Source organism: Eubalaena glacialis, chromosome 15 (assembly GCF_028564815.1).
Source record: "Eubalaena glacialis isolate mEubGla1 chromosome 15, mEubGla1.1.hap2.+ XY, whole genome shotgun sequence".
In the NCBI taxonomy this organism is placed as follows: domain Eukaryota; kingdom Metazoa; phylum Chordata; class Mammalia; order Artiodactyla; family Balaenidae; genus Eubalaena; species Eubalaena glacialis.
In genome coordinates, this window is record NC_083730.1 from 61,240,198 (window position 1) to 61,260,979 (window position 20,782).

Genomic DNA, 20,782 nt, shown 5'->3' on the forward strand with positions numbered 1-20,782 from the left:
CCAGCTGCAGGTCGACTCCGCCCACCCTGCCAACCACCACACCCACCGCCAGGCTGGCCCCGCCCCTCTGTGCACCGTCCCGTTTCCCCGACCCCGCCCCTCTGAAGAAGGCCAACCCCGCCCATCCCGCCCCATCGCCACGCCCACTACCAGGTCGGCCTCGCCCCCGTCAAGCCCTCCCGGGATCTCAGGCCACACCCCGTGACGTGGCATCTGCGCGCGGCCCTCAGCTCCCGGGCGCACATCCTTTCCCGCCACGTCTAGCGCTCGCGGGCCTGACTGGCCTGATAGACGACGCTTCCCGCACTTCAGGGCGTCGCGCGCGCCTCACAACGCTGACCTGGAAGGTGAGGCGCTGAAGAACTTTGCCCCGGGTTTCCCGGTCTGAGGAGAGGAAAGGGCCCCAGAGAACCATGAAACTGCCCAACCCGGCGGGGCCGAATATTCCATCAGGAGTTCAAGGCGGGCGAGGGCCGGGCCTCCGACGGAGAACGGCGGCTCCTGGGACTCCCGAGACCCGAGGCCGGGAGCGGCCCGTCCGAGGGGGCGGCCCGGCCGCGGAGGGGGACCCAGGCCCCGGCCACTCCGGCCCGGTCCCCGCGCCGGCCTCCTCCCGGTTATTTGCACTGTCCCTTCCGCGAGTAAGTGACACCCACGGCCCCGTGACAGTGACCGGGAGGCGTGCGCGCGCTGGACCCGGGCTGGGCCGGGGCTGCGGACCCGAGAGGCCGCCGGGGCTCGAGGCGGCGAGGCTTCCAGGTGAGACCCGGGGTCAGGGAGCCAAACCCGGGCCGAGGCGGGGCCGCTCCGTGGGTGAGCGGGGGCCGCGCCCGGTAAGAGCCCGGTGCTGGCGGTGGGAGCTCAGGTTCGGCGTGGTCTGGCCGGTGCCCGGGGGACACGGTGGGGCGTCACCGGCGTCACCATTTCATTACTTTATAATCTCCCTTAATCACTTCTCTGCTGAGCAGAGAAGTGGTCCCGGAGAGGTGACCTTTAGAGTCACCTTGGCCTTCGCTGGTGACCTCAGTGCAGACCGTGTCAGGGGACCTTGGGGTGGACGCTCCATTGAGGAAAGAGGGAGGAAGGGAGGCGGGGGTGGAGACAGCCCTCTGAGAAGCTCAGGTTTCTTGGGAGGTGCTCCTCCCCTCCCGCATCTCAGCACCTCTGCGCCATCTGTTCTCCTGCCTAACAGCCTTCCAGTGCCACTCCAACCTCCTGCCCCCCAGCAGCAGACCCGGGCTTCATGCTCATCCTTCAGGCCTCAGCATCTCCATCACGTCCTCAGAGAAGCTTCGTCTGGCCCCCCAGAGGACCAGGTTAGATCCGTCCTCCTAAGTGTCCCTTCAGGCTGCTAGGACAAAAATGCCATAGCCCGGCTGGCTTATCAACAACATCAGTTTACTTCTCCTAGTTCTGGAGGTGGAAGTCAGAGATCGGGGTGCCAGCATGGTTTGTAATCATATAGTTTTGAGATTTCTTTTAAAAACTTGATATACATCTCATTCATCCTACACCCTACACACTGGATTGTAAACTCTGTGAGGATGGGAGCAAATACCTGTTTTCCTTACCATGGGATTCCTAACATCTAACATGGTAGCTGGTGCGCGGTAGTTGCTCAATATATATTTATCCAGGGAAGGAATGTTGTCTTTAACACCTTGGAAGTATAAGATCTTGTGGCTCCTTTCTTTTTTTCTGTTATTTCATTATCTACATTTGATCCCTGAGATCCATTTCTGTAATAAACAAAACTCCATCAGCATGACCTTGATTAATAATTTGGCCTAAAAATCCTCCCCTATAGATTACTTTTGGTCTAAGTCATCCAGGGAAAACTTAGTTTGTCAGGTCAGTGCTGCCATTCAGGAAGTAGGTAGCTGTTTCCAAAGGTTTTTAAAACAACATTCGGATTACTTGTGCCTCCTTGTTATTTATTAGGTGTGAAAAGTTTCATAAAGGATTTTGACACTGAGCCTCCTTCCTCCTCTGTAAGGTGGAGAACCTTACACTTACTCTGCCTGCTGCCGGGGATCATTATGGTAACATGAGGTCATATATGTAAGAGCACTTTGAAAATTCTAGAACTCTTTCTAGAACCCTAAAACTCTAGAAACTTGGAGAAATATTTTTGTTATTCTTCCTTTTCAGTAATTGATCCAGGCCCCACTTCTCCAACCTTATGCGTTGTTTACAGCTCACATTACCCATATGGAAGAATGAAAACAGACTTTTTTGCTATCCTCCCTTTTAAACTTTGGTTTCTTCTTAAAGACACTTGGTATCTTCTGAAAGGTTTCTTAAAGGTACTTACAGTTGCAAGTAATCCTTTTATCGTCTGTGCAGGAGCTAAGCTCTCTAATGTTTTATTTGCATCTTACAGTAAATGTAATGCAAAGCACATTTTCTAGTCGCTGCTCAATGGCAAGAAAACAATTCATTTGTGGATTGGAATCTTTAGGTATAAAATGTGCCATTCTTGACTACAGTATCTAAAAGCACATTAAACTGGAAGTATTTCAGCAGAATGCAGACCAGTGCTCACCTAAGACAACCCATGAGAAGTCTTTCTAATCAGGCATAAATATTGCATAGATGGTCTCATTTACATGATATATGCAGTACTTATAGATTTGTCACAAGCCATACAGAAAAATCCATTTCATTACTTTATAATCTTCCTTAATCACTATAATTATACTTAGTGTGGTAATTAAGAGCGAGGGAATAGGGAGAGGTATACAGGTATAAGCACCTCTATTCAGGTTTCACTCTGCTACCTACTAGTTGTATAAGTAAGTGCAGATTATTTAACTTCTGTAAATGTCTTAACCCAAGGCTGGGAGGATGAAGGTGGCCAGGTGGAAAGTGCTGCTGTCCCAGAGGAAATGGGGATAGGGGTATGGGATGGACATCACCTAAGCAAGTTAGGAGGGGAGTTTGCTTGCACTAGTGTGGCACAGGGTGAATGGGGTAAGGGAAAAGGGAAAAGAAGGATCACTTTTTGGCTAAGCATTCAGCAGGAGGGAGAGACTGGAAGCAATAGGGATTAGACTGAGGCCTAGGTAAAACAGGTGACAATGTTTTCCTAACAAAACATGAGAACTTGTGGACAAGTACAAAGGAACTTATGCGGATAGTGTTACTAAATATCTGTAATTTGAATAGTTGAAGAAAGTATGGTATTTATGGTAGCCATACAATCGGAATGATCATTAGGGTGGGCTTGAAGAGATGGCCTTTCCTATCCCTTGGTGTCTGTCATCTTTTCCCCATCCCTGGAAATCAACAAATCTTATTTTCTTCCTTTCTGCATCTTTTCTCTCTTTCTAAACAAGCCTTAATAAGGAAATTAAGAATGTTTTTATTATTAGCTTTTATATCTTAAAGAGCAGGAGAATTGAATACATTTTTCTTCAAATGTCAACTAAGCTATTATTGTATAGACTCTCAAATGATATTTTCCCCTTTGATTGAAGTCCCCTCACTTCTTTCTAACAAAATGTAAACATCCTTTGTTACCGAGCAAGGGCTTACTGCCCAATGCATATGGAAGCCAATACTATTGCACCAGCCTTGAGAAAATAAGAGCTTTATTACTAGGTCCACCAGCAAGGAGAACAGGAGGCAGGGCTCAACTCTGTCTTCCTGATCTTGGGTTTGGTCAAACTTTTATGAGTTAGGGAGGACAGACTGGTATGCAATTTCTTGCAGTCAGATATATTGTATCAACTGTTGTTTAACTTAACTACTTAAGATTGGTGAAAAGACAAACATTTAAAGATAAATAACAATGCAGTTTATAAGGAGTCCTTTGCAATGCAATAGATGCCCTAAGGTAAACTATGATTAATTGCCAGGTATATGTGATAAAATAATTCAGAAGTGGGCAAGAAAGGTAGAAGTGGGCTGGGAAGAATTCACATAAGAGGGGGAATTTAAGAATGTCACATGTAGAGAGATGAGAAGAATAAATTTTAGATGGAAAAGTATAACAGTCAAGAGTAATGAAGTGGGAATGAGCCAAAAGCAAAGATCCCATTTTGGCTGGGACAGAGGGCCAGGGAGGTAAGGAGTTTGGGATGGTCCTCTATAGACTGTAGGGGATGGAACTCTAAGAGGGTGGAATTTATCTTACAGAGCCCTTGAGAGGCAAGAGGGGCCGTAGTGATATAGCAAAGGAGCACTTTAGCAGTGCAAGCAGGCTGCACTGAGTAGACAGCCCCCTCAAGCTGGAAGAGACTGACACCAAGGTGGTAGGATAGATGAAGTCAGGAGGGCGTGACTTGGTCTGTTTCGTTCGTACCCCAGGACCAAGAATAGTGCCTCTCATATAGTTATTGCTGTATATGTATTTATTGAATGAGTGGATAAAGACAAAAACTAGCAAATGGAAATAAAGTTGGGAATGCAAAACACATTTTGAAGGGAAAAGCAGTAACACTGGCTGACTTGTTGGATATGAGTATTAGCATTACCCTGACATTTCTAACAATGGGATAATTTACAACCTATTGAAAGAATGATAGTAGCACCAATAAAAATAGGGAAATCCAGAGATGAAATTAATTGGGTGGGCTAGAGGTGGGGAGGAAATAGGCATGTTTGGACAAGGTGAGTCTGAGGTGCTGGGTGACACATCTAAGTGGAAATGCCTCGTAGCAGCAGGAACTGGATTTTGAAGGACAAGTCAGGACTGTGAATATTGATTTTTTGAATCTTTTGGAATACTTTGCACCTCGGATATGTTTGAAACCTTATATGTAGATGAGGTCGAAGTTAAAGACAGGAAAAACAGAAAGACAAAGTCAATATTGGAAATTTGGGGAGCATCCACATTTAGGGGATTGGAAGTGAAATTTATTAACATTTATCTGAGAAAAACACACACTGAATATCTGCAGAGTGTGAAGTCAAGCAAAAATGGAATTTTAGTATTTAAAGAGTATTTTGTACATGATTAAAAACATAATATTAAGAGTGATAGTGATCGATGACCTGAAATGACTGAAATGAGTTTTCAATGATTTAAGATCAGACTGGTAAGAGAAAAAAATATATAACAAAAATCAAGAACCATGTTTTATTTTTTGTGGGGAAAGTGCCCGCATAGCAATAAATATTCTCTTAGCCAGCCATATATTCACCTCCCCTGCTTCTAAGCCCACCCCTTCCCAAGCCCTCAATATTCGTTCCCTGGCATATTCTCCTGTTTTCTGCATGGGCGTGTTAGACAGGTCTGAGAAGAATTGTATTTATTTTTTAAAATTTCCTTCTAGAGTGTTTTGGGTCAGATCATATAAGCCTTCTATCTTTTCTTACCTGCTATTTGTACAGGTTTAAAATGACTACCCTGAGGCCTAGCCAGATCCTCAATCAATTAAAAATTCATTTCTCATCATTTCATAGACAGTAAGTTAATTGGAGAAATCTGAAACACGTGGAAATTTGTAGTTAATACTGACATAAGCAGAGATTTCAATTACCTTGAATATTTCACTTAATGGAGAACTGCAAACCCCCCAGGTCCTTGGTCAGTCATGTAATGTGATTGCAGGGACGGTGTCTTCCCTGCAAGAATGTTCAGTGTTATAAGCGTGCTTTGATGTATCAAATTCAAATGCCCATGTGGAATTTAAATTGAGCCTATTAATAGCCATAGGACTAAAGAGAGAGGATTTGTGTTGTCAACATTTTTAAATTATTTTTTTTACAACTTTATTGAGGTATATTAAGTACAGTTAAACAGCAGATATGTAAAATGACTCGTTTTGATATACGTATAGACCCATGAAACCATCGCCACTAACAAAATAGTCAGCAGTTCCATCACCCCAAAAAGTCTCCTCATGCCAATTTGTAAATCTATTCCTCTCTCCTTGACCTCAGTCATTTTCTAGATTTTTATATAAATGATATCATACAATATGTATTTTTGTGTAAGGCTTTTTTCATTCAGCATAATACTGATATTTCTAAGATTCATCCATGTTGTTGATGTATCAATTGTTTATTCCTTGTTATTTCTATGTAATATTCCCGTATATGAATATACCACACTTTATCAATTCTTGTATTGATGGACATCTGGGATGTTTCTAGTTTTTGGCTACTACAACTAAATCTCCTAAGGATGTGTATCTACAAGTCTTTGTGTAGATATATGTTTTTATTTCTCTTTGATAAAAACCAAGAATAGAATAGAATGGACATGTGGTGGGTGTATACTTAACTTTTTAAAGAAATTACCAAACTGTTTTCCAAGGTGGTTGAACCATTGTACATTCCCACCAGCAGTGTACAAGAGTTACAGTTGCTCAACATCCTTGTGAACACTTCGCCATTCTAGGTGGTATATAGTTGAATCTTTTTGTGGTTTTAATTTACAGTTTCCTAATGACTAATGATGATGAGTATCTTTTCTTCTGCATTTGGTCATTCATATTTCTTCTTTTGTGAAGTATCCATTCATATCTTTTGCTCATTTTTAATTAGGTTGTTTGTATTATTGTTGAGTTATAAGAGTTCTTTATATATTCCAGATACAAGAGCAGGACTGCTCCTGATGAATTATCTTTGTTTTCTTTCATCTGAGAATGTCCTTATTTTGCTTTTATCTCTGAAAGATACTTTTATATTTTCACTGGATGTAGAATTCTGGGTTGATAAACTCTTTTCTTTTTGTACATTAAAGATGTAGTTCTGCTGTCTTCTGGCCTTTGGGATTTCTCCTGAGAAATTCATAGATATTTGAATCAATGTTCCTCGGTATGTAATGTGTGCTTTTTTCCTCTAGCTGATTTCAATAATTCTTTAATTATTTTTGGATTTTAGAAGTTTGATTATTGTGTTGAGGCATTGTTTTCTTTGAAATTTTTCTGTATGGAGTTTGCTGAGTGTCTTGAATCTGTAAATTTATGTATTTCACTAAATTTGGGAGACTTTTTGCCATTCTTGATGAAAAAATTTTTTTTGTTCCAACCACTCTCTCTTCTCCCTATGGGACTCCAATTATGCTATGTTAGATCTGTAGAAGTTATCTACCTGACACTCTGGGTTTTTTTTCAATCTTTTATCTCTCTGTTTGTTATGTTGGATAATTTTCATTGTTCTATCTTCAAGTTTGCTGACCCTTTCCTTTATCATCTACATTCTGATATTGAGTCCATCCAGTGATTTTTTTCACTTCAGATATTGTATTTTTCAGTTCAGTAATTTTCAATTGGTTCTATTTTCCATTTTTCTGTTGAGAATTTATATCATTTCATTCATTTCAAATGTGTTTACCCTGACCTTATGTAGCATAGATATAATCACTGCTTTAAGGTTTTTGTCTGATAGTTCCATTTTGAGGTTGGCATTTTTTTCCCCTTGAGAATTGGCCCTATTTTCCTGGTTGTATGTATCAATATGTTGAAAGATTTTGAGTTGTATCCTGGACATAACAAATGTGAATGTTATGTATTGTAGACCCTGGGTCCTATTATACGTTACTGAAGAATTGTTGATGTTTTGTGTTTTAGTAAGAAATCAACTAGGTTATGTTCAGACCATAAGTTTTATCCCACTTTCTGTTGGTTATATATCAACTAAAACACACACACACACACACACACATACACACACACACACACACACACACAAATGCATACCTTTCACTTGACTTCGGGAATTGCTATAAGAGTCAGCAATAATTCACTGATTTGCCTAGTCACTTTATCAGTTTAGGATTCCTCTCCTTTTTCTCCCCAACTTTACTCAATTCCAATATAACGAGAGGAGGAAAAAGTGTTCTCTTTTAGGTTAGCCTATTAAGAAGTGCTTTCTTCAGTTCACTTCTGATCTCACCTAGAAGATTGAAAGATTTTCAGTCTTCTGAGTTTGAACATTTTTTTCCAGCCAGACTTAGTGAGTTTAGCCTGCCAGATGATTTTCCACATTTTGCCTTTCTCACTGGTATTTTTTTCTTAAACTCCATGATCAATTTAATCAAACTTCAGAGGTACAGAATTACATTTTTTTTTTTATTTTTACTTTTTATAAATTTATTTATTTATTTGGGGCTGCATTGGGTCTTCATTGCTGTGCACGGGCTTTCTCTAGTTGTGGCGAGCGGGGGCTACTCTTCGTTGTGGTGCATGGGCTTCTCACTGCGGTGGCTTCTCTTGTTGTGGCGCACGGGCTCTAGGCGTGTGGGCTTCAGTAGTTGTGGCTCGTGGGCTCAGTAGTTGTGGCTTGCAGGCTCTAGAGATGTTCAGATGTTCTCACCATTCAGATGTTCTCTCTCAAATTCAATACATTCAAAGCTTAAGTTCATAATTTTTCTCAATTTACCTCCTGTCTGTGGAACCACCGTTCTCATTGTCCAAGCTCCCAATCTTTTACTGCGTAAAGCTAACGTACTGCTGGAGCCTCTAACATTCCCATACACCTCTCTTGTCCTTTATCACTGCCCTGATATCAGCCACCACTCAATTAGTGTTGCTCCACTGGCTGACTCAGGCTGCACTCTCCAGCTAGTTTATGATTTCAAATGCACCGTTTCATCACACCACTCTCCTAATGGAAAACCCTGACACTTCATAAGGCATTGCATCCAGTCTCCTTCCTACCTCCTTAACTTTTGGGCTCTCCATGATTAGGCCCCATCCACTCTGTTCTCTCTCCACCTACCCGTTCTCCCACCTGCCCCCCATTATTCCTAACAGTCCCCTTTCTTTCAGCTGGGCGGCTTAGACCCATGTGTCATGGTTCCACACCTCCTCTCTAGACCCAAACAACACCGTACATAAGAAAGCACTTTGTAAATTGTCTGTGGCCCACAAAAGCTGCTGTTGTGCATTCTGCAAAGCCTAGTTACAGCTACCTCTTTAAACGTTCCCAGACCTGTCTTTCTCGTGGTACCACAACTTAGCCCTTGATTTATAGTGTTATAAGGTGAGACTACACATGCCTCCTGGCCCACCAATTCTAATAGAGCATTTTATCTATTTTCATCTCAATTTCTGGTTTGGATACTAAGTTGGCACTTAATTCATAAGCCTGTGTTGAATATGGTTGTTCCATATCCAGTCACGTGTACATCATCCCTAATTATGATGCATCCTTTTAGAGATGGTCGTACAGACAGACAATATAGGAAAATCAATAAGGTATTAAATAAATCAGGTCTCATAAAGGTTATACCGGCTGTGTAAAATGCATTGGTTAGTTTTCTTTTTCTTGTTGCTGGTGTTTAATAAAGCTTGTCTTTAAACCAACTGATCCTTGCACTTTTTTTTGCCAGCAGGTGTGACTGAGGATTAAATTTCACTGAGGATTAAGGTCAGTGTTATTGGCTTATCCATATGTTCTCCTTCTTTTTGAGTCAATTTTAGTAATATTTCCAAATATGTGCCTTTCCATGGTTGGTATCATAACCACACCTTACAGGTAGAAGATTGAGGCTTAAAAACAGCACTGGATACTACGGGAAAAAAGTATGGCGGTTCCTCAAAAAATTAAAAATAGACTTAGACTTACCGTATGATCCAGTAATTCCACTTCCAGGTATATACCCGAAAACATCAAAAGTAGGAACTCAAAGAAATATTTGTTTACCGGTATACAAAGCATTATTCACAATAGCCAAAAGGTGGAAGCAACCCCAGTGCACACTGGTGGATGAATGGATAAACAAAATATGGTATATACACATGATGGAATATTACTCAGCCTTAAAAAGGAAGGAAACTAACACATAATACATCATGGATGATCCTGTAGGACATTATGCCAAATGAAATAAGCCAGTCACAGACAGACAAATGCTGAATGATTCCACTTATATGAGGTGACTAGAGTAGTCAGACTCCTACAGACAGAAAGTAAAATGGTTGCCAGGAGCTGGGGAGAGAGGGGAGCTGGGAATTAGTGTTTAATGGGTACACAGTTTGTTTTGCAAGATGAAATGAGTCTTGGAGCTGGATGGTGGTGATGGTTGCACAACAGTGTTAAAGTACCTAAACCAGAGAACTATACACTTAAAAATGGTTAAAATAATGGTTAAATAACTTAAAAATGGTTAAGATAGTGGTAAAAATTTTTTTTTTAATACATTTATTTATTTATTTATTTTTGGCTGTGTTGGGTCTTCGTTGCTGCTCGCGGGCTTTCTCTAGTTGCAGCGAGCAGGGGCTACTCTTGGTTGTGGTGCGCGGGCTTCTCATTACGGTGCCTTCTCTTGTTGTGGAGCACCAGCTCTAGGCATGTGGGCTCAGTAGTTGTGGCACATGGGCTCAGTAGTTGTGGCTCACAGGCTCTAGAGCGCAGGCTCAGTAGTTGTGGCGCATGGGCTTAGTTGCTCCGTGGCATGTGGGATCTTCCCAGACCAGGGCTCGAACCCATGTCCTCTGCATTGGCAGGTGGATTCTTAACTGCTGCACCACTAGGGAAGTCCCAGTAAAAATGGTTTTATGCTATCTATATTTTACCACAATTTTAAAAAAGTGATGGATTAACAAACTAAGCAAATGCTTGGGCCACCAAAAATAGGTTTTGAAAATAATCTGATGTTTCAATAAAAGCATCATGGGAAAAATTTGATCTTCAACAAATTATGTTGCATGTCTTTTAAGGTGTAGACTTTTAAAATTTTTTTGAATTATTTGGTAGGGAGGGAAGGGGTATCAATCTTTTTAGGCCCTTGGAGCCTGTAAAGTGGGATTGCCAGATTTAGCAAATAAAAAATATATGATATCATGGAACAGTTAAAAATATGTTCATTGTTTATCTGAAATTCAAATTTAACTGGGTGTCCTGTAGTTTATCTGGCAACCTTACGCTAAAGACCTGAATTCTGCCTTGCTGAGAGAGGTTAAGGAACCAGCATAAGGCCCTGCAGTGAGAGTCAGAGCCAGGTGTCTGAGCTGGAGCCCAGGTTCTTTACCATCATGGGGAGACAGCCAAACCAAGGTGGCTGTACTCGTGCTCTGTAAAGGCCAAAGGGGAGAGAGCTGGGTGCTCCCTTGAGGGGGTCTTCTAAGAGAGGCCTTGGGAATAGTTATAACCACGAAAGGCCCAAACTCTGTTTTAGCTTTATTAATAAGTGGGGAGGGGGAGAGAGGGGCAAAAGCCCATGGCAACTCTACAACCTGCTGTCTCTCCTGGTTTGGATCTTTTCCTCACCCAGTGTGATGAACCAAGGTCTAGAATGTCTGAGCTGTCATCTCTCGCTGTAGATGGTTTCCATAGAAACATGAACAGAAAGGCCACCCACGGCACAGTGAGGGGGCCCCTTGTGCATTTTCACTGCTGAGATGGCAAATGCCCTTTTCCTAATCCAGCTGTCAAGTGAGCTGCCTTAAGTCTGCAGTTGTCTGAATTCCTTAAATTGCCAGATGCTATAGAACAGACATCACTCCCACAGATGGCTGCTACCTTTCCTAATATCTTCATGCAGTTATTTATTGGGAAGGAATTGCATCAGCCAGGAGGTGCAGATCGCCACAAGGGTTCAGAAACATGAGCAAGGCACAGAAGGACAGGGCCCAGGACCACAGTTGTCTTCCTTGTTTATGAAATTAAAATCTCTCACAGAAATATAAATTGAACCTATCACCTTCCATATTATAAAAGCAGGTCATTTCTAAGAGTGGTAAAGACCTCTCTTCAAGTAAGCATTTGCAAAGTGCAATCATTTTTCTGAAGCAAATGGAATAGTAGCCATTTTGACTCCAGCCACGGCTGCAGAGCAGAACTAAAATATATTTGCAGGGAATTAAATGATCCTTCAGAGATCTTAGTTTAAAACTGCTTAGTTCGTTAAAATATATTTATGGCTTTAAAATTTTCCTTCGTCTGGAATTTACACACATTCTCCCAGAAAAAGTAGCTGATCAAGGAAAACTGTCTCATCCCAAGGAGTGAAAATAAAATTAACAGTAAAAGAAGAGCTAACTAGTTATGATGCCACTTTTTTTTTTTTTTGTCTTGCAAAATACTCTGTTAGGTTAGGTCCTTACCAAACAAGGATATATCTAGAGGAGGCTCTGCCTTCTTCCTATGTTCCCTTTGCCCTGTGACTTGCTGGAGTCTGTTTAAAGTGCTTTTGGGGCAAACAGCTGGTGCCCTCTGCTGGAACGTACCCAGTAGTATTATTGAATACTTGTTCTTTGTAGGAATTGGAGCTTAACATCTTGATAAAGAAATGAAAGTATTCATACTCTGCTCTAATCTATTATCGTCTATAGTGATATTTTATTTTTTAAAAGTTCAAAATGCAAAACATGAAATACTGTCAAGTAATCAATAGAATCAACATTTTAAAAGTTTCATTTAAAAAACTTTAAAAAAAGAGCCAGTGAATTCAGTTTACATTTTAAACTATTTAATAGAGGTATTTGTTGTACATGTGGTTTTAGTTTGACATAAACAAAAAATTTCTCTCTGGAAACATTTAACCTGAGTTGGAAATGAAATCTGAACTGTAAAGGTTTTAATTCACCAAATAATTCTCCTCAAAATATAAATGATGATTCCCAACTGAGGAGTTCCCCAAAGTTCAGGACTCAGTCCCAGGACAGGAATGAGGGAAAACTCCTTGTAGGTCAAAAGCTGTGCTCAAGTCATAGGATTGCACTTGTGGGCCCTTAATTAGAGTGAGTTTTCTCAAACAGCCCCGGAAGGAGGTCTGGCTGCTCAGGCAGTTTTGCTTTACATCAGCTGTTCAGGAAAGAAGAGAAGATAATAGTGTTAAATTTTGTTAAATGACATAGGTAGCACAATAGGAACAAAAATAACTTCTTGTGGTTTCCAGATCAAAATTAGAAGAATACTTTTCTACGTAAGTGGCTTCAGTGATAGCAGAATTCATAGAAAACTATTAATAAACAATTTTAAGGTATAGTGACTTAAAAAGTCATAAAAGGGATTTTTATTTTATTAACATTTGTATCAATTACTTGGAACATCTAAAATGCATAATTTGAATCCAAAAATCGATGTGAGAGGATAAGACACATGTTTGTCCTCTAAAATGATTACTGACCCCTAAAATGATTCCCAACTTGGGGGTCATCTGAGAAGATCTTTCTCAGTGAAGTCATCCAGCTTCCTGTACATCACATCCGATGTTCTCGGAGTCTTACCTAGTGATCACCTTATATGTGTAGATTATTTTAATTTTTCCAAGAATTCCTAGGAATTTGAAATAGACTTTCTAAAATGGTAAAGGATTTATCACCCAAGCCATGTATTTTTCTTCATCCCTGTTCTATATCCACATGAACTAATAAGACTTTCCCCAGTGGCAATGCCCCTCAAAAGTGAATGAGCAGAGCAGACGACATACGCACCAGGATAGCCACCAACATAAATGGGATTGTTGGTGTCAGCAGAGGTAGACTGGGTGTGTAGACTTTCAGCTCGAACTGCATTCCCATCGACAATCAGAACCACGCGATGTTTGCTTTTGTTTGCCTGAAGTGTGTGCCATTTTCCATCACAGAGAGTATTGGGAGTTTTGGGTTCGTATGTGGCTGTTATCCTACCAGCACCATTGTTAACATGAAACAAGAGCTAAACAAACAATAGACACAAGCAAATATCTTGGTGAATTTTTCCCTATTTAAGGAACACAGTCCATTCACATAATGTTCTCGGCGTGGAAAAAATCAGAGCATTCTTCTAAAAAGGAGGGCTAACTATGAAAAACAAACAATGGTTTTGAAAAATAGCCTCTTAAGGGTTCTGATGCTATCCTAGTCCCAAGGTTTCAGAATGGAAAATGGCCACCTCCATGGGAACAAGCCTGAGCCACGATCTTAGCATTGCATCCTCAGATCATTGCCTCATTTTCAGCACAACAGGAGCCCGTGGGTTTACTGAGGGTGTCAGTTCCTAGAAGTCGCTATAGCACCTGTGAAGGAACATTTACTAACTCCCTTCTGACAAACCATAGATGCTCTATTACAGCAAGTGGTAGCACAAAAAATTGGAGACCTGCAGAAGGTGAGAGGGAAGAATTGTGACTATCCTGTTGTAAGGTTCTTATGCTATATGTGAAGCTACTCATTTCAAGGTAGACTGTGACAAATTAAAGAGATATACTGTAAAGACTTGGGCAACCACTAGAAATATTTTTAAAAGAACAGTAAATAATAAGCCAATAATAGAGGTAAAATATACAATAATCAGAAATTACATTTTTGCAACTGTTACACTTCTGATAACATTTTTCAGATGTCACATTAAAATGTGCAAATGGCATTTCCCTGGTGGCGCAGTGGTTAAGAATCCGCCTGCCAAGGCGGGGGATGCGGATTCGAGCTCTGGTCCGGGAAGATCCCACATGCCGTGGAGTAACTAAGCCCGTGAGCTGCAACTACTGAGCCTGTGAGCCACAGCTACTGAAGCCCATGCACCTGGAGCCCGTGCTCCACAACAAGAGAAGCCACCGCAACGAGAAGCCCGCGCACCGCAACAAAGAGTAGCCCTTGCTCGCCACAACTAGAGAAAGCCCCCATGCAGCAACAAAGACCCAACACAGCCAAAAATAAATAAATAAAATAAAATTTTTTAAAATGTGCAAATGGATAAAAAAAATTTCAAAATTCTTTTGAAGTACAGCTAAGAAAAGATGTTGGCTATAAGCCACAGTGCAGAGCGGCAGCAGTAGGATGTAAAGGCACTTTTGTTTCAACATGAAGATGACATAAAGGGGGAGAAGAGGTGAAGGACTTGTGACTTTATTATATCCTTCCCACCCCCATTCTAGGATATCCTAGGGGCCAAAGTCCCAGTGGAGAGTAAGTAGGGAAATGTGAGAAACAAGCTAATAAGTTTGGAAGAATCAAGAGACTTGTTCCTTGCCTTCCAGGAGGCAGTAAGTAGCTCAGGAAGAGTCAAGCATCATAGTCCCACAACAACATGAGTTGACCACAGTGCAGTAAAAGTGCATTAGGGAGAGAGAGGACCCGAGAGACCACCACCTTGACTCCCCATGTCTGATGAGTGGTATAGCAGACCTTCCCAAGTTCTCATCTGGCCCTCTGGGGATAAGGAAGTTATAGAAAACAATTATGTTTTTGTATTAAAAAAATTAGACTGTTGTACATCCATCTTATGGAATACTCTGCAATAAAAAGAAATGAATTGTCGTCGATATTCACAACAAACCTGGATGAACTGCCAGGAAATGAGACAGAGTGTAAAAAGCCAATCTCAAGAGAATATATACTATATGATTTAATTTATGTAACAGTTGTGAAATAACAATCAGAGCGACAGAAAGCAGATCAGTGGTTGCCAGGGGTGAGAGATGCAGGGGGAGGGAGTCAGTGTGGATATGAAGGGGGTGGCTTGAGGGAGCCTTGTGGTAATGGTACCATTGTCCTGATTGTGGTGGTTACATGAAGCTACACGTGTGATAAAATTGTGAAGAGCTACACACATCTCGTAAACGTGTATAACTAGCATAACTGAATAACCTCTGTGGATTGAGCCAATGTCAGTTTCATAGATTTGATGTACTAGTTATGCAGGATGCTAACCCTGGAGAAACCTAGGTGAAGGGCGCATGAGAACCTCCCTGTACATTACATTGCAACTTCTTATCATCTATAATGATTTCCAAATAAAAAGTTAACAAATATTAGGGAGAGTGGGGCATTAGGTTGGTAACTTACTTTCAGATGGTTTTTAGGGAAAAAAAAAAGTTTTTTGTATTGTAGTTGCAGTTTTGCTTTACATTTAATTTCAAAAATATAAAAGAAATTATTTTTAAAAAGCTTTTTTAGGATTATCTGTTTTTAAATATTAATCAACCTTTTCTCCATTCCATTAAAGTGAATAATTGGAAATTTGGTTCTAGATATGTCGACTGTTTCTTAACTGCTCTGTCTCTGACACGGGGGCGAGGCGGGGGGACCCCATCCAGATTCAGCACCCACCTTGCCATTTACAATCTCTAATCCGATGGCATCCACTTTGGCACTGCTGACCCCCAGGAGGACACCATTCTCCAAGGAGGTACGAAACTCCAGCGTAATGTTCACATCTGATCGTACTTTGTAGCCTTCTTTGACTGAAAAACCAAGGAAGACCCCCAGATGGTGGTGAGGCCTGCCCTGCCCAGGAAGGCCCAGGCTCAGAATGGCCTCAGGCTGGGCTGGCTGGCTGTGCATTTGGGCTCCTGATGAGGGTCAGGAGAGCTGGCTCCAGCTCTTCCTCTGAATCCAGCTCTACCCCCACCAGCAAGTCATTTCCAACCCCTGAGCCTCAGCTTGCACCTCTGTAGGACGAGGCTGACTAGAGCTGAGGCAGGCACATCCTCTCAGCTACAGCCATGGGGGTAAAAAAATCACAAGGGATTTGATCCACGTAACTCCATCATCATCTATCCAGGAAGAGTGCACTTTATTTTCCCAGTACCTGCTTACTGGGTATGTCATTATTTGCTGAGTACATTAGTCGGAGTCCACACTAGGCTTTCTTTTAATTGAATGAATTTTTCACTCAGGTGATAAAAAAGCTGAGATAGGTTAGGGATATTAGCAATAGCAGGAAGTTGTTACCGTGCCCAGGGCTGAAGGAAAAATGGGAGAAGGTGGTGTTACTAGATCTTGGAAGTACAGAGTGAAGGAAGGAAGCCTGCTGGCTGTCCCCCTCCTCCCTCCCAACCTCAATCTTCCACTAGAGCCCTCCTGGAAGCCCAGGGCAAAGGAGCCCAGAAATTAGTTCCCGGTGACAGAAAGAAGAACAGGGGCCAGAGAGGCACGGTTCTGAGTGCAAACAGGAAGTTAACCAGCAAATCAAGCATCTAAAATGGGGAGAGAATGTAAGATATATTACAAGGGCTAGTTCTAAACCTTGAGGACTTTACATTCTAAGGCATTTTAGATACTTATATTACTTATAACTGATTAATATTTCAACAATCTAAATGGAGTTAATTTCTTCATCAAATCTGACTCACATTTGGCTGGCTGGTCCAGACATTTTATGCTACTGATTTTGAATTCAAAGGTCCTAATTAACTTGGACAGGGAAAGTATGCCTTATGTAAATTTGGGGAAAGTAAAGATGAAACCAACACCACATGTTGCACTCTGTCTGGAGTGGCACCACTCCTGGTGGGAGGAAGCCATCTGGATAGCACAAGAGGTGAGAAGGCTTTTACACTAGAAGCTGAGAAACCAGAATACACTAGAACAATTCACGAAACATGGTCTTGCTGCAGCTTGTGCAGTGGGTCCTGTCCTATCATATAATTCTTGGATCCATATCATCTTAAGAGTGCAGGTGCATCCCAGAGATTTCTTTCGAGATTGTTGATAATACATACCAAGGGCTGCATATCCACTTCCTTCAAAGAAAGTTCCTTCCTGGGCTGCTGCATAGCACCTGTTTACTGCAAATGCAGACACTGGGCTGTCCTTGTCCAGCTGTTTGCTGTTCACTGTCACCTCCCCAATGCAAGCGGGGATGCTGTGGGTGATCTGAGCCAAATGATGCAGGAGTAGATGATGGTGAGGACAACGAGAAGGGCAAGCACAAATTTTCCCTACACTTCAACAAAACACATTAAAATACTACCTTTCGGTTTTAAAAATCTAATTGCCACAATACTTCACATGAATGTCTAACTTAAAGCTACTATAATGTAGTAAAAGGGTTTTATATTATTTTGAGTAAATATTGTGGAAATCAAGAATATGGGGTTTTCTAATCTGCAAATACAAATTTGCCAGACTTTCGTGCACTGTACTGGGGCTAAGTGGCTGTAGAAAGGGAACTGTTTGTTAACTAACCAGGAGGAAGGCTGGTTGGGCTTCAAGGAGGAGCTCCAACACACAATCTAGGAATGTGGTTTGAAAGGCTTGCATCTTGCAGCCAAGCCCTGGGCCCAAACAAGATAATTTAATCATAAACATTTTCCTCCACAAAACAAACACAACCACAATAAAGGCAAAATGGGCCCACAGAGAAAATGCTGCTTACATTTCCAATGTTCCTGGCCCTGTACTCGGAGGGAAGGCCTCCTAGGTACAGCTTTCCTTCCACATCCAACGTGGTAGCATCTCCCCCCGTGGTCACCATGGACGATTCCTGGCCGTCAACCGTCATGAAGCCCTTCCTTTTAAAGTACTCTGTCTTGACCTAGAGCAATGTGAAAACATGCATAATTTCTAAGGAATATGAGAAATAGCAGTAATAACCTGAATGAAATCCTAAAGGATGGCTCAGGTTTTCACACAGTTGGTGTTGAGAGGAGGCTGAGCCTGGAGCCGGTTAGAACACAGCGTGCTCTAAAAACAGAAATACAAATCAATGGAACAGGATAGAAAGCCCATAGATAAACCCACGCACCTGTGGGCAACTAATCTATGACAATGGAGGCAAGGATATACAATGGAGAAAAGACAGCCTCTTCAATAAGTGGTGCTGGGAAAACTGGACAGCTACATGTAAAACTATGAAATTAGAACACTCCCTAACACCATACACAAAAATAAACTCAAAATGGATTAGAGACCTAAATGTAAGACCAGACACTATAAAACTCTTAGAGGAAGACACAGGAAGCACACTCTTTGACATAAATCACAGCAGTATCTTTTTTGATCCACTTCCTAGAGAAATGGAAATAAAGCAAAAATAAACAAATGGGACCTAATGAAACTTAAAAGCTTTTACAAAGCAAAGGAAACTACAAACAAGATGAAAAGACAACCCTCAGAATGGGAGAAAATGTTTGCAAACTAATCAATGGACAAAGGATTAATCTCCAAAATATATAAACAGCTCATGCAGCTCAATATTAAAAAAAAAACAACCCAATCCAAAAATGGGCAGAAGACCTAAATAGACATTTATCCAAAGAAGACATACAGATGGCCAAGAAGCACATGAAAAGCTGCTCAACATCACTAATTATTAGAGAAATGCAAATCAAAACTACAGTGAGGTATCACCTCACACCAGTTAGAATAGGCATCATCAGAAAATCTACAAACAAATGCTGGAAAGGGTGTGGAGAAAAGGGAACCCTTTTGCACTGTTGGTGAGAATGTAAATTGATACAGCCCCTATGGAGAACAGTATGGAGGTTCCTTAAAAAACTAAAAATAGAATTACCATATGACCCAGCAATCCCACTACTGGGCATATACCCAGAAAAAACCATAATTCAAAAAGACACATGCACCCCAATGTTCATTGCAGCACTATCTACAATAGCCAGGTCATGGAAGCTACCTAAGTGCCCATCGACAGACGAATGGATAAAGAAGATGTGGTACATATATACAATGGACTATTACTCAGCCATAAAAAGGAACGAAACTGGGTCATTTGTAGAAACGTGGATGAATCTAGAGACTGTCATACAGAGTGAAGTAAGTCAGAAAGAGAAAAACAAATATCGTATACTAACGCATATATGTGGAACCTAGAAAAATGGTACAGATGAACAGGTTTGCAAGGCAGAAATTGAGACACAGATGTAGAGAACAAACGTATGGACACCAAGGGGGGAAAGTGGCGGGGGTCAGGGGGTGGTGGTGTGATGAATTGGGAGATTGGGATTGACATGTATACACTAATATGTATAAAATGGATAACTAATAAGAACCTGCCGTATAAAAAAATAAATAAAATTCAAAAATTCAAAAATAAACCAAAACAGTGTGCTCCAGAGTCCTAGTCACAAGGACACAAATGCCATGATGTCAGGTTTGGCCCATTCATGCCACCCTGGGCTTGATTTACTTCTCTTCAAGCCAAGGACATTTCTGGTGCCTTTTGTTCATTCTACCAATGTTTGCTGAGTGCCTACTAAGTGTCAGGCACTGAGTGAGGCCCTGGGGATATTTCCAGAAGCAGAAAAGGTCCCTGCCCGCAAGGAGCTTACATTCTATGGGGCAGATATCAAACACAAAGCAAGCTGGAAATCAAAGGGGATGATCCCACTACCGTGAAACGGAGTGGACACTAGGGACAGGTGGAGCAAAACTCAGAACGAGTGATCACAGCTTCCTGAGAGCGTACCGTGTGCCACTGGCCGTCACTGAGCAGCGCAGGGTGCGAGACTTTTGTCCTGCCCTTCCCAAGATCGAACATGAAGTGGAGGCGGCCCCCGTGCAGCTGGAGCGTGGCGTAGTCAACCTGGTTCTGATGAGCCATGTAGTAAACCAGGCCACTGGAGGCGAACGTTCGGATACTTAGCTGGACCGAGAGCCTGGAGGGAAGCAAGAGCTCAGCTCTCAGGAATATGCTTTCACTTTTACTCTTTAAAATAACCTCAAAGAGAGACCCCAATAAGTGTTTCAACATTTATATTTAACATCTCAGGTCATTCATCCCTTCATTTACTTATCCATTCATTCAACTCATGGTTACTGTGCACCTCCACCTGCCAGGAACGGTTCTAGGAGCAGACGATCAAGTGGTGAACAGAGGAAGGTCCCTTCCCCCCTGAAACTAATACCAGAAATATATCAGAGGGTTAAAACTGGGTCATGTGAAGGCCCAAGTGGTGGCTACATTAAGTAGTCAGGGCAGGCCACTCTGAAAGGTGGTTATTTCTGAGATCTGAAAGAAAGACAGGAGGAAGCCCCACAAACCTCCGCAGGAAAGCCCTGCATTTCGTTTTCAGACAGTGCAGAGTATGTGAAAACAACTGTTTGATTCTGGTGGTCGGCCAGGAATCCCCAAGGGGGCCACGTGGGAGATGGCACCATATAGGGGTGGAGGAAGGTTTCGTCTGGGTGTCTTCCCACAGAAGGGAGCACAGGGTCACTGA

At 41.9% G+C, this 20,782-nt stretch overlaps 2 protein-coding genes across 3 annotated transcripts in view; one reads left to right on the forward strand and one right to left on the reverse strand.

Moving 5' to 3' along the window:
• Positions 1 to 261: 261 nt before the first annotated feature.
• LOC133075967 (collagen alpha-2(I) chain-like) overlaps positions 262 to 20,782 on the forward strand; it is a 48,717-nt gene continuing 28,196 nt past the window's right edge. The window contains exons 1-3 of one of the 2 annotated variants that reach the window (XM_061170463.1): positions 262 to 759; positions 9,290 to 9,324; positions 14,221 to 14,831. In XM_061170463.1, coding sequence (XP_061026446.1) covers positions 414 to 759; positions 9,290 to 9,306 — 363 coding nt within the window. In that variant the 5' untranslated portion in view covers positions 262 to 413 and the 3' untranslated portion in view covers positions 9,307 to 9,324; positions 14,221 to 14,831. Of the gene's footprint in view, positions 760 to 9,289; positions 9,325 to 14,220; positions 14,832 to 20,782 lie in introns of those variants that run through there. The other variant, XM_061170464.1, reaches the window with a different exon arrangement.
• Positions 12,401 to 20,782, reverse strand: part of LAMA1 (laminin subunit alpha 1) — a 149,987-nt gene continuing 141,605 nt past the window's right edge. The window contains exons 58-63 of the mRNA XM_061170462.1: positions 20,029 to 20,218; positions 17,980 to 18,138; positions 17,324 to 17,477; positions 15,930 to 16,063; positions 13,335 to 13,557; positions 12,401 to 12,702 (exon numbers count right to left, since the gene is read on the reverse strand). Coding sequence (XP_061026445.1) covers positions 12,542 to 12,702; positions 13,335 to 13,557; positions 15,930 to 16,063; positions 17,324 to 17,477; positions 17,980 to 18,138; positions 20,029 to 20,218 — 1,021 coding nt within the window. The 3' untranslated portion in view covers positions 12,401 to 12,541. The remainder of the gene's footprint in view (positions 12,703 to 13,334; positions 13,558 to 15,929; positions 16,064 to 17,323; positions 17,478 to 17,979; positions 18,139 to 20,028; positions 20,219 to 20,782) is intronic.